This window comes from Oryzias latipes, chromosome 8 (assembly GCF_053564925.1).
Source record: "Oryzias latipes strain Hd-rR chromosome 8, Olatipes_Hd-rR_3.1".
Taxonomy (NCBI): Eukaryota; Metazoa; Chordata; class Actinopteri; order Beloniformes; family Adrianichthyidae; genus Oryzias; species Oryzias latipes.
In genome coordinates this window covers 5582539-5594272 of record NC_136244.1, presented here as the reverse complement: position 1 = coordinate 5594272, position 11734 = coordinate 5582539, and the positions used below count along the sequence as shown (strand labels likewise).

The 11734-nt window shown below is 41.7% G+C and overlaps 1 protein-coding gene and 1 long non-coding RNA gene across 5 annotated transcripts in view; one reads left to right on the top strand and one right to left on the bottom strand.

Annotated features, from left to right (window-relative positions):
* The window catches only part of LOC101156979 (protein KRI1 homolog), a 95283-nt gene that overhangs the window by 63369 nt on the left and 20180 nt on the right, over positions 1 to 11734 (bottom strand). Inside the window, exons 2-8 of one of the 4 annotated variants that reach the window (XM_078951235.1) lie at positions 11451 to 11527; positions 11278 to 11380; positions 11094 to 11196; positions 3003 to 3051; positions 2875 to 2924; positions 2703 to 2799; positions 2555 to 2632 (exon numbers count right to left, since the gene is read on the bottom strand). In XM_078951235.1, coding sequence (XP_078807361.1) covers positions 2555 to 2632; positions 2703 to 2799; positions 2875 to 2924; positions 3003 to 3051; positions 11094 to 11196; positions 11278 to 11380; positions 11451 to 11527 — 557 coding nt within the window. Of the gene's footprint in view, positions 1 to 2554; positions 2633 to 2702; positions 2800 to 2874; positions 2925 to 3002; positions 3052 to 5072; positions 5209 to 6811; positions 6949 to 11093; positions 11197 to 11277; positions 11381 to 11450; positions 11528 to 11734 lie in introns of those variants that run through there. The other 3 variants (XM_078951240.1, XM_078951241.1, XM_078951234.1) reach the window with 3 other exon arrangements.
* On the top strand, positions 3011 to 3513 carry LOC110013909 (uncharacterized). Its single transcript, XR_002873779.2, has 3 exons — positions 3011 to 3161; positions 3254 to 3345; positions 3456 to 3513. It is a non-coding gene; the product is annotated as an uncharacterized LOC110013909 (long non-coding RNA).

Here is an 11734-nt window from a genome sequence, read left to right as displayed (position 1 = left end):
TGGTGGATTACTTTATCATTTTAATTTTGAGTCAAAATGCAGCTTCATTTTGAAAAGGAAAAAGCATTTCTGGTTTTGACTTTACAATCGCTTCCATATCTTTACTAATTGTTTTCTATAATCATACAAACATATCTCCAAACATTGTTTGTCCTTGTTGTGTCTTCATTTTCACTGATTCATTAGGGCATGAACAACATCAGATGTGTCACAAGCCTCTGCCCTGTTCTGGTGAATCATTTTGGAATGACTATTTTGTATTAACTGATAACTTCATTGTCCACTTTGTTTAGACTTACTTACACGACCTATCGTGAGGAGCCGCCGAACGTAAGTGTCTAGCAGTAGTCAGTCCTCTTCTGCTATTAAAATTGATGCCTGATTGCTTTTTTTTGTCTCTAGAATCCCATCCGTCCGGCTACAACAGCCACGGGGGTCAGAGGGCTGGTGATAACTTGTTTGGCGGGGGCTGCCATAGCATCAGCATTCCTCTTTGTCAAATGGTACCGGCAGGTGCCATAAAAATTGGTTATAATGATTACTTTATTTTTTTTAAATTTCATTAAAAACGTTCATAAAATCTTGATACTGGACTCTTCACATTTCTCCGCTCTGATTTACCTTTTGATCCTTCCCGGGAAGGGAAGAACACCGGCCGAGAGCCGAGAGAGAGCCGGCAGATTTAAGGGTCTAGCAGTGGTCAGTCATCTTCTGTTATTAAAATTGATGCCTGATTCCTTTTATTTTGTCTCTAGGTTGGGATCCGCCCACCGAGGCTGGAAGATGTGATCTGTTGTCTTCTGCTTGGGGCGACATACGTAATTTTATGGCATTTTCTGCGCCACTCTTAAGCAATTTGTTTTTATTTATTTAATTTTTTGATGTTTCCATGTTTCCATTTTTTTAATTTCTAACTTTTTATCAGCAATAAAATTCGTTCTCTTATTCATTGATACATTCTTCATATCCGTTTTGTCCCTTTCGGGGTTACGGGCTGCCGGAGCCTATCCAACCACTTGTGGGCAAAGGCTAAGGACACCCTGGACGCTAGTCTGTCACAGAGCCACAATTACACAATCACACACATTAAATAACTATTTTGTATTACCTGATAACTTCATTGGCTTCTTTATTTAGAATAACCTATAAACGATTTCAAAATCCCGGGAGCCCCAAGACCCATAGAAGACGGAAGACTTGCTCTGGCCTCTTTTGTTTGCTATGGTGGCATTTGCTGCCCCCGTCTTATTAACGTTTAAATGTACATGTTTTTTATAGTTGATCACATGTTTTTGCACTTTCGCAGCTTAATATTAATATGTAATTATTTAATACAAGTGTCATTTTTAATAATTATTTTAATGATTTTAATAATAGTTTTAAGTTTTCAGAAGCTGAGTTTGCAGTGTTTGCAAAGGATTATGATTTCAGCCATGTGACCTTGAGTCCCCACTACCCTCAAAGCAACGGGGAAGCAGAAAGGGCTGTGAGGACCATCAAAGCCCTCCTGAAGAAGTGGGAAGATCCACACAAAGCTGGCAGATCCTCCATCTTCTTCCTCTCCTTCTTAATCTTCTTGGATGCAGAGTGTTGGCTGGGGTCATAGTCTGCATCCATCTAGAGAGGTTTAGCACCACATCATGAACATGAAACACCACTGCCAGCCCATCTCTGCATTCATAAGAAAGGCTGACTCACAATGAAGTCTTCGTCATCACAGTGAGGTCCAGACGCCTCCCCGTTGTAGTCTTCCTCTGCATAGTCCTCCTCTTGGTCTTCTCCAGTCCAAGTGTCCCAATTCCAGCGATCTGAGGTAAAAACAAAACATGAATCTGATTTAGAATTGATTTTTTTTTTTGTTTTACGTGAGAAACAAAGATTTTCTTTAATCTGAATCACAAACTAGAATAAATCAGACACAATTGACTGTAAAATAGCAGTAAAACTATGGAAAGACACACACAAGCACAGCAGGAACCTCTAATTCCAGCATGCTGATCTTGTATTGGTTTACCTTCCATTTCATCATCATCCTCAAACTGCGGCTTCTCTTCTTCCTCCTCGCCGTAGTATTCATCGCCAAAGAATTTCTGCAAATAGACTCTACAGTAACTGAAAGGCTAACAGAGGGATTGGGGTTCCAATCGACTCATCCGCTCACCTGCATGAGCCAATCGTGATGCTTCGGATCAAAGTCTCCCTCCAGGTCCTCCTGGCTGAAAGCCAGCTGCTCGTTTCCCGTCAGCTCCTGCAGCTGCTTCAGCTTCTCCATGATCTCGTTCCTCTTCAGGTTCTTCAGCTGCTTCAGCTGCTCGCGCTTCTGCTCCTTCTCCTGCAACCATCACCATCAGCCAGGAGGTTTGGTTTCAACTCTGGAAAAGACTCCCATCGACTCGCTTCCAAACCTTTTGCTTCCTCTCTTTCACTTCCTCTCTCTTGCGCTTCCTTGAGTCGTCCTTGGAGCGCACGGACGTGGCGATGTTCCGAGGATAGGTCTTCACGCGTTCCGAGTCGGGCTCTTCGAAGCGGAAGTTGTAGCTTCTCTCAAACTCACCATGTCCTTCACCTCCTCTCCCCCCTCCAGCTCTGCCTGGCCTTTCAGCCACTCCACAAAGTCCGCCTCCTCTTCATCCTGAAACAAACGCAGCTCGGTTTTGTTTCAGCCACAGGGAGACGTTCACAGACGGGGCTTCCCATCCGACCTTCTCCTGCGTCTTCATCCTCCTTGTCAGCAGCGTCGACGTTCCTCCTTCCTCATCGCCATCCTCATCATCGCTGTCCTCAACAAACTTGCGGAAGCTGCGTTCAGAGGTGGACTTCTGTCAATAAAGAGTGAGCAGGAGTGCTGAACGCCTGTAGAAGCTTTCAGCTCACCTGGCCTTCAGCTCCCGCTGCTCCTGGATGTAGCTTGGAGAAGCCGCTCTCTGCGAAGGAGGCGCAGAGAAATATTTATTTACCTCTTTACTCACTTTTACTCCTGAATCCAAAACACTAAGTCAAACCTGTCTTCTCTTTGCAGCTTCCTCTTCATCGCTGTCATCTTCGTATTTCCTGCCAAATGAAAACATTTTTACTGAATGACCCGTTTCAAATGCAACACCGAGCTGACACGGTAAACCCCAGACGTCTGCGGACTGTGCGGGCGGGTCAGCGTCGCTCAAGTAAGTTTCGGTTTTTTGACCATGGCGCCATAGTAATCATATGCATGTTAAGAGAGTCTTTGCCGCTTGTCATATTTTTGTTCTCCTTTTAGAGTCTAACAGGAAGTCAGAACCGAAGGAGCATCAGACTTTGAATGCCCATAAGCAACTACTTTGTACAACTACAGGACACCTAGCCATACAGGTAATATTACAAAAAACTGTTCACATCATTTGTAATAAAAAATAAATAAATATCAATCTACATCCATGAGTTAATAAGGAGTTGAAAAACAACCTTTTTGTTTTTTCAAGAGCATGGCACATTCTGACTGCTAATCTGGACCCCCACCCCCAGCTGACACAACGTAAGACCAAATGATTAGGTTCAATTTGTCACAAGATTTGGTTGGGTGGTCGTTTGGTTTTATTTTAAATTTTTAATTGGTATGTTTTAGGGTTGTGCCGATGGACGATACCATCGTCCATCGTGATGGGTGACTGACATCCCGATGGAGAGACCACCATCGTGATGCCACGCCCCCGCCACGTTGCGAGTCAACACCAAAAGCCGCGGTTACATGTACAAAATATCTTGATGGGATCAATGGTCGGATTAGAATCCAACCGTGCACATGGGCCCGGAAAATGTTTTCAGAATATAAAAACGTTCACTAAGGTCACAATTTCGGTCGGATAAAATCATTTGCACATGCACAGTAGGGTTTGAAAACCGGAAGTGGATACAACTTCCGCCGAGCGGCTTTTTTTCCAAACTTTATTGAATGTAACAATTCAATACAAAACAATGTTAAACAGCACAGAGCAGCTATATACATTGACATGTCAGCTCGGTAATATACGAGACGATCTTCTAAACGTGCTTTTAATAATGTTACGGTTATTATGAAACACCTGTTCGCTCATCATTTGAATTTTGATCCGTGTAGTCAGTGCTTCTTCTGAACGTAGCCAGGATTAGCAGTATGCTAACACGGGCTAACAACATTAGCTTTGGGTGGTGCTGCTTGCTGGCTGCACGTTAAACATGTAAGAATAACATCAGCCTTTATTTAGTTGGGACACGACTGGAAACACAAATCCTTGTGGTTGTTTTAATGTTTTCTATGGACTGAGCGGCATTTCTGCTTTGAAGCTCAAACCGCTGTGTGTGCTGACGATCCGAGCTGGTCCAGACACACACTTTTAGACCCGGTTCTGAGTTCGGTTGCTTGTACCCCTAGAACTGCGGGACGGATCGCAGTCTTAAATCTCCCACACATACCGCTCATGTAACAGCGCACCCCCCCCCCCCCCCCTTCCCATCAAACACAAAGCTGTAAGTCCGCATTCCGCCGGTCCACTACTTCTTTTCTATTTTGTTTGTTACTTTTTTTGTTAAAGATAACTTCCCTCAGTTTATACTGGATCATCGCGGATGACTCATTAGTTGGGAAATAAAATGAAAAAAGCAGAATAACGAATAGCAGTTATATAAGAACGAAAAATGTAAAAAATACCCCCCCAACACCCGACGATGTCATTGTCCATCCCGATGGTTGACAGCAAACATCGTCAACGGCCAATTTAGGGGACATCGCCCAACCCTAGTATGTTTCAGGTGCCACAACATGAGATGGATGTGGAGAAGTGAAGATGATCAAAGAGTATGACGTATCTTATGATCATCATGACCATATTTCAATGATTGACTAGCCTTGTAATATGGTTTTTACTTGTGATATTTTATTGAAGGTAAAATATTCTTTACACGTGATTTTTTTTTAAAGAGAAAATAGGTGCATATTTTTTCTATTAGGTTTTTAACTGATTTCTTATATGCATTTTATTCTCTTACCATTTTTGAATTATCTTTAGCTGTTGATGAATTATTACTGTTATTTTAGGAGCATAATTTTATTTCAGTTATACCTTTTTTCCCCCCTGATTTGATCCCTCATTTTTTTTTTTGGCTCCAGCGTTTTTCCTCCCATCGGGACCTTTCACACTGGGAATAGTTCTGGTTTACCATCACAGTTGCTGTCCCATTGACAGCTCCAGCCTGGTGACTGGAGGGCTCTGCACCACTATGTGCCCAGGCCACGGTTGCAGATGTTGACTCTTGGCGTGCATGGCCCCCAAACATGTCTTTGTCTCAGGGTCAGCCCTGTGAATAATGTTGTGTGACATGAATTAAAAAAAAACATTGTCATATGAATACAGTGATCCCTTGCTATAACGCGGTTTACTTTTCACGGTTTCGCTACTTCACGGATTTGCATCGTGCATTGTGTTCTACATTCTGATTGGCTAAAAAGTCACTTTTCTCTACCTGTGTGTCAATAGCGTTGCAGTTTAATTTGTACACGTACGTAATCAGCTTGCCAAATTTACAACACGTACGTGCAAATTCTCTTGCAATTTCGAGTTTCTCTAAAACCCATAGAAAAAAGAGCGACAACAGCTGCCAATCACTTCTTTGTTCTTCTCCCGAACAAACAGACACAACTGCTGCAGAGCGGAGTCAGGATGCAGCGGCTCAGTCTGAAGAACAGTGAGATACACCAGAGTCACAATTTGTCCGACTGTTATTTGTATTTTGTTCATAATCATTTTAAATTTCCTCCGATTTAATCTAATTACTCTCGGGTCGCGGTGGGCGGGGCTAATCTCCGCGATTTGAAGCCTTCTGTTCACATTGATGTTTAAAATTATTATTTGACAGTACAGTACAGAAGTTATTTGTCGAAAAAACTTTTCTAAAGTACTTTTATTTGTGAAACAAATGTTTGAGCCTGTAAAATGGTTTGTTCTTTATAATTTATAATAGAGTATTTAATTGTATAATAATTGCATAAAAAAGAGAGGTTTCTACTTCACGGATTTTGCCTATCACGGGTTCTTTTTGGAACATAATCCCCGCGAAAAACAAGGGTTTATATGACTATTGTTTAAATGAAACTAAATTAAGTAAACATTTTATTTTAACATTTTTTACTCAATTAGCTGTTTGTTTTTCTTGGAATCTATTCTTAAATATTTCTAATTACAGTTTTTTTTTTTCTCAGGATGATGTCAGCCGAGAAGCAGTGAAAGAGGACTGAACTAATCGCTTCAAGATTGTTTTGGTCCTTCCCAATGAAACACAGGACAACCAAGACCCTGTGGGTCAGTCATCAACAATAATATCCCACACCTGTTCACGTCGTCTGCAGCTGTAAGTTAGTGAAACTCGCCCCCACCCCCGCTTGCTTTCCTCCCGCGTTTTTCTACACAGAGAGCGTAATTATATCGTCACTATGCAGCACCCGAGCGCACAGTTTGTCAACTTCACGTGCCGTATTCGTTTAGAGAAACCAGCGAGAAGGGGGGGGCAGATTGTGCCCCGGTCAACCGCACTACTGCTATAAGAGACCTGCCTTTACATTTGCGGTGATAAAGTATCACTATAGTGTCAAAAACGCGGCATCTAGCTCTGCTCTACGGACTAGTTTGAAAAACAAGCTAGCTTAGCTATACTCAAGCATGATGATGCAAAATGACTAATTTGCTGGCTAAAAACAAAACCACGAGGCATTGTTAAGGCAAGTAACATTGTGGACCAATGTCAAACAATTTTAAAAGATTAAAGTCAAGTAAAAAGACAAAAAAAGTTTGAAAACGTTACTTACCAAACCCAGGCAACTTCGATCAACCCGCTCCCTCTTCTGTCTGCAGTGATACTAAGGCACGCGCTTCTGATCTTAAAATGGCGGGTGTATGGTGTGCGCATGCGCATTTCAGATGACGTCATTGCAGGTTGGATGAACATAATTTTTAAGTTATTTACAATTTAATAACGTTGTTTTTAAAAAGAAAAAATATGTTTGACTTACTTAAATTAATTAGGTAAAACCGAAAAATTTTATTAAAATAATTAAAATGAACTAAAAAGATATTTGAAGCATTTACTAGAGGCCAGAATCACTTTTTTAGTGTACAGTTCAGCTGCACCACAACAGTCAGGAAAACGGATGGAAAAGTATTTTAACATTCCGTCATGTCACTCTGTCCAACTACATCGATCAAAAAGTCCTTAGTGTAGCCCATGTAATATTTGTTGTGTTAATTTCACCAAAATTGCTTTTTTATCTTTAATTTGTTATTTGCATGCGAATGTTTTAAGCGGAGACTTTTATTTTGATGGTTCGCTACTTCCTGTTCTTTCGCGGCATTCTCCTCAGTCCCCCATGAGAACTTCAGAGAGTAGGTAAGCCGTAGACGTTACTCGCACTAGTTTGACTGAAAAGAGAGTTTAAAGTTTAAAACATAGAAAAACAATGTTCATAACTTAAAACTCTTCTCACACAATTTTTGTTTTTGCCAATCGTTTGAAAAATGTTGTTAAGGGTAAATGCACCATTCAGAAGTGTGTTAGTGTTAGCAAGACTTAAGCTAACTTGCAGCATGGTCTCATGTGTGTCTGTGGGTGTTTTTTTTTTGCCTTCCCTCAGGTGTGTGTTGGAGTGAGACCAGAAATAAAAACACATGTGCTGTATTTCTTTTTGCATTAACACAGTAAAATCCCTCATTCTGGACGGCAATGATGACTTATTCACTTGAAAACACAATGCAGAAGACTCGCACCCCACAGCAAAAGTGTGCCCCAGCTACATTAGCAACTGTCGCTGTGCTTTTACATTAACAATTCTAAATGGATAAAAACTGTCGTAGCAGAGTGAGGGTCGACACAGCCTGTTGGATCGCTCATAGCTCAACAAGATAACATAGGTGACATGGGTAAGCAAGATACACACACTTCCTGTTGTGGAAGATGGTCTGTTATTAACTGCTGCTCAGTGACAGTTGTTGCACAATCCCATCATTCAGATCCTTTATTTACCAGTTTACACTAAATGGTAATGAACTCTCCCAGTAAAGAATACATTTACAAAGTGATGCAGTGGTAGGGCGGAAGATTGCAGGTTTAATTCCCACCTTGCCTGTCCTTGGGCAAAACACTGAACCCCACCTTGCCTCTGGTGGAAGGTTGGCGCCAGTGTTCGCCAGCGGAGCCGCCACCGGTGTGTGAATGTGTGTGTGACTGGAAGCGCTTTAGGCCTTCGAGGAAGGTAGAAAAGCGCTGTACAAGTATACGATATTTACCATTTACATTTAATTTTGTGTATAGAAACTAGGGTTGTGCCGATGGACGATATCATCGTCCATCGTGATGGGTGACTGACATCCCGATGGAGAGACCACCATCGTGATGCCACGCCCCCGCCACGTTGCGAGTCAACACCGTAAGCCGCGGTTACATGTACAAAATATCTTGATGGGATCAATGGTCGGATTAGAATCCAACTGTGTACATGGGCCCAGAAAAATGTTTTCAGAATATAAAAACGTTCACTAAGGTCACACTTTCCGTGGGAATAAATTATTCGCACATGCGCAGTAGGGTTTGAAAACTGGAAGGATATATTCCGCCGAGCGGCTTTTTTTTTTCAAACTTTATTGAATGTAACAATTCAATACAGAACAATGTTAAACAGCGCCGAGCGGCTATATACATTGACATGTCAGCTCGGTAAAATACGAAATGATCTTCTAAACGTGCTTTTAATAATGTTACGGTTATTATGAAACACCTGTTCGCTCATCATTTGAATTTTAATCCGTGTGGTCAGTGCTTTTTCTGAACAAAGCCAGGATTAGCAGTATGCTAACACGGGCTAACAACATTAGCTTTGGGTGGCGCTGCTTGCTGGCTGCACGTAAACATGTAAGAATAACATCAGCCTTTATTTAGTCGGGACACGACTGAAAACACAAATCCGCGTGATTGTTTGAATGTTTTCTAAGGACTGAGCGACATTTCTGCTTCGAAGCTCAAACCGCTGTGTGTCTGCTGACGATCCGAGCTGTGCTCAGACACACACATAGACCCGGTTCTGAGTTCGGTTGCTTGTACCCCTAGAGCTGCGGGACGGATCGCAGTCTTAAATCTCCCACACATACCGCTCATGTACCCCCCCCCCCCCTTTCCCATCAAACACAAAGCTGTAAATCCGCGCTCTGCCGGTCCACTTCACTAGTGAAGTGCGGAAGCGGACTACTTCTTTTCTATTTTGTTTGTTACTTTTTTGTTAAAGTCACTTCCCTCAGTTTATACTGGATCATCGCGGATTAGTCATTAGTTGGGAAATAAAATGAAAAAAGCAAAATAACGAATAGCAGTTATATAAGAACGAAAAATGTAAAAATACCCCCCCCCCCCAACCGACGATGTCATCGTCCATCCCGATGGTTGACAGCAAACATCGTCAATGGCCAATTTAATGCACATCGCCCAACCCTAATAGAAACATTATTTACGTTTCACTATTAAAATCCCAACACTGCAGAGTTGTGTGCAGTACTTGCTGTTTACAATCAGACTAAAGGTTTCTGTTAGGGCTGGGAATCACTGGGTACCTCACGATACGATACGATTTGCGATACATTGCTCACGATAAAGATACTATCACGATATGGCGATAATGCGATAATCGATATATCTCTAACAACTCACGATATAATAAACTTTAAGAAAAAAGAACTCTAAAAACAGCTTTTTGGAAAATATTTCCCCATTTATTTTTTAAACACCATGATAATAAACAACTTGTGTCCTATTTGGTGTAATGAATAACAGACTTTTGTGTAACATTGCTGAAATCAGTAATACTCTGTCTTTGACAAACAATGACAATTTTCATTTGGAAATATCTGTAAAATTCAGTTTAAACAATAGTGAACATCAACAGCAGTGTCATTATTTAGTACAAAATTGCTGTAAACAGGATAAAAAATGAATAAGTCAAGTAGCTGCCAGGCACATTGGTATTAACTTTTGAAAAACAAAGCCATAGCCATTTCTTAATTTAAAATAATAGCTGAAAATTAGATATTAATTCTGTGAACAAATTATAGTGTCTTTGTTAAAAAATAAATGACACCATTTAGTGCAAATGTGGTGTAGACAAAAATATAATTCTCACAGAAAAATAAAAATCAAGTAGGTAGGAACTTTCCTTTTAAGTTTTTAAGACATAAACTGCTTTCAAAATAAATTACCAGGGATAAAATACATAAAAAACTTGCAGTGCATCTAAAAGTTACCGTCTTTGTGAACAAAACCTTTGGGGAAAAGCTGCATGTGATCTATGTTTATGTTCATGTTTTTCTGGAGAGAAAAACATGAACATAAACATATTTAGCATCAAGATGCCGCTCGTCTACCTCTGCTTAGAGGAGAAGGGGGGTCTAAGGGCAGCGATGCCTCTCTTTCTTCCGTTTTCATCTCAGCCGTAGCTCTGGTCTGGACGTAGAGTACAGGGATCCTTTTTTCAGTATTTCCGAGAGGGAATGTCAAAGCGTTGCTCTACTGCATTCAATAAAAACCCAAATGCCTCGTTCTCCACCGCGCTGCAGGGGCCGTTTTCCGTTTGTCATTTCCGCTGCTCTGTCTCTCAGAAGACGGCGCTAGCTTCGTCTGGAAAAAAGTATCCGCGTCGGGCTGTGTCGGCTTCAGGCAGCAGCAGCCACAGCTTTCTCACACAACTCCAGGTGATGCAGCTTCAATGCTGCCGGCGCGTCTTTTAACTTGCTGCCGTCGCTTCTCATTGTTTTCCCGCTCCGCCATCTTTGTTTGAGTGTGTGTTCTTCTTCGTCCGCCCGCAACAACCAATCTCGCAACGAGCGCCCCCTATCGACCCTCCAAGGAATTGCCGTACCAAAGGATGGTTAATATAGCGTTTTACAGGGTTTTAAAACGTAAATAAAAGGTCGATACTTGATGAAGACATATCGATAATCGATCGCGGGACTAAATATCGCGATATATCACCATATCGATATTTTGGCACACCCCTAGTTTCTGTTGTGTTATTTTAATGAAAAGATGCTGTTTCTTGAACAGGACCTCACCCCTCCTTCTCCAGGATGACTGCCCGCTCATAGTCCTTGAGAAACATGGGTTTCACTGCAGCTTTCTTCGAGGTTGAAGGCTTCTCATCACTGTGAGAAGTGTCTGAATAAAGAGGAACAAACGTTTCACGAAGGGGCAGAAAAGCCACGAGAAGCTAGCTGCTGCAAACATGTAAACAACCACCTTCAGAGTAGAACTTGGCGTCTTTCTCGTAGATCTTCGGGTCTTTTTTCTTCAATAGCGACAGGATTCTGTAGAAGTCCCTCTCGACGGTGGGATCCAGCTCCTGCGGGACACAACTTTAGCTCAGTCAGTGTGTTTTAACTCAGCTAGTCTAGAAGACCTCATGTGCTAACCACTTCACTGTCGTCTGAGCTGGACCCCGAAGAGTCCGAGTCACTCCCGTCGTTTCTGTCCCCAAATCTGTCCTTAACTGTAAAATACAAAACAAAAAAATGTCTTTCATAAGCGGCAGTAGCCTGAAAAACAGCTTTAAAGCTACTTTTCATCGCTGGGTCGTTAGCATGTTAGCTAGCTCCTAGACACTTACGTTTCTGCAGCTCTTCTGTCGGTATTTGTCATATTTCTGAGCAAACTTTGTGTTAATTTTTAGTTCCCGTTTGCCTGACATTTTAAAAAT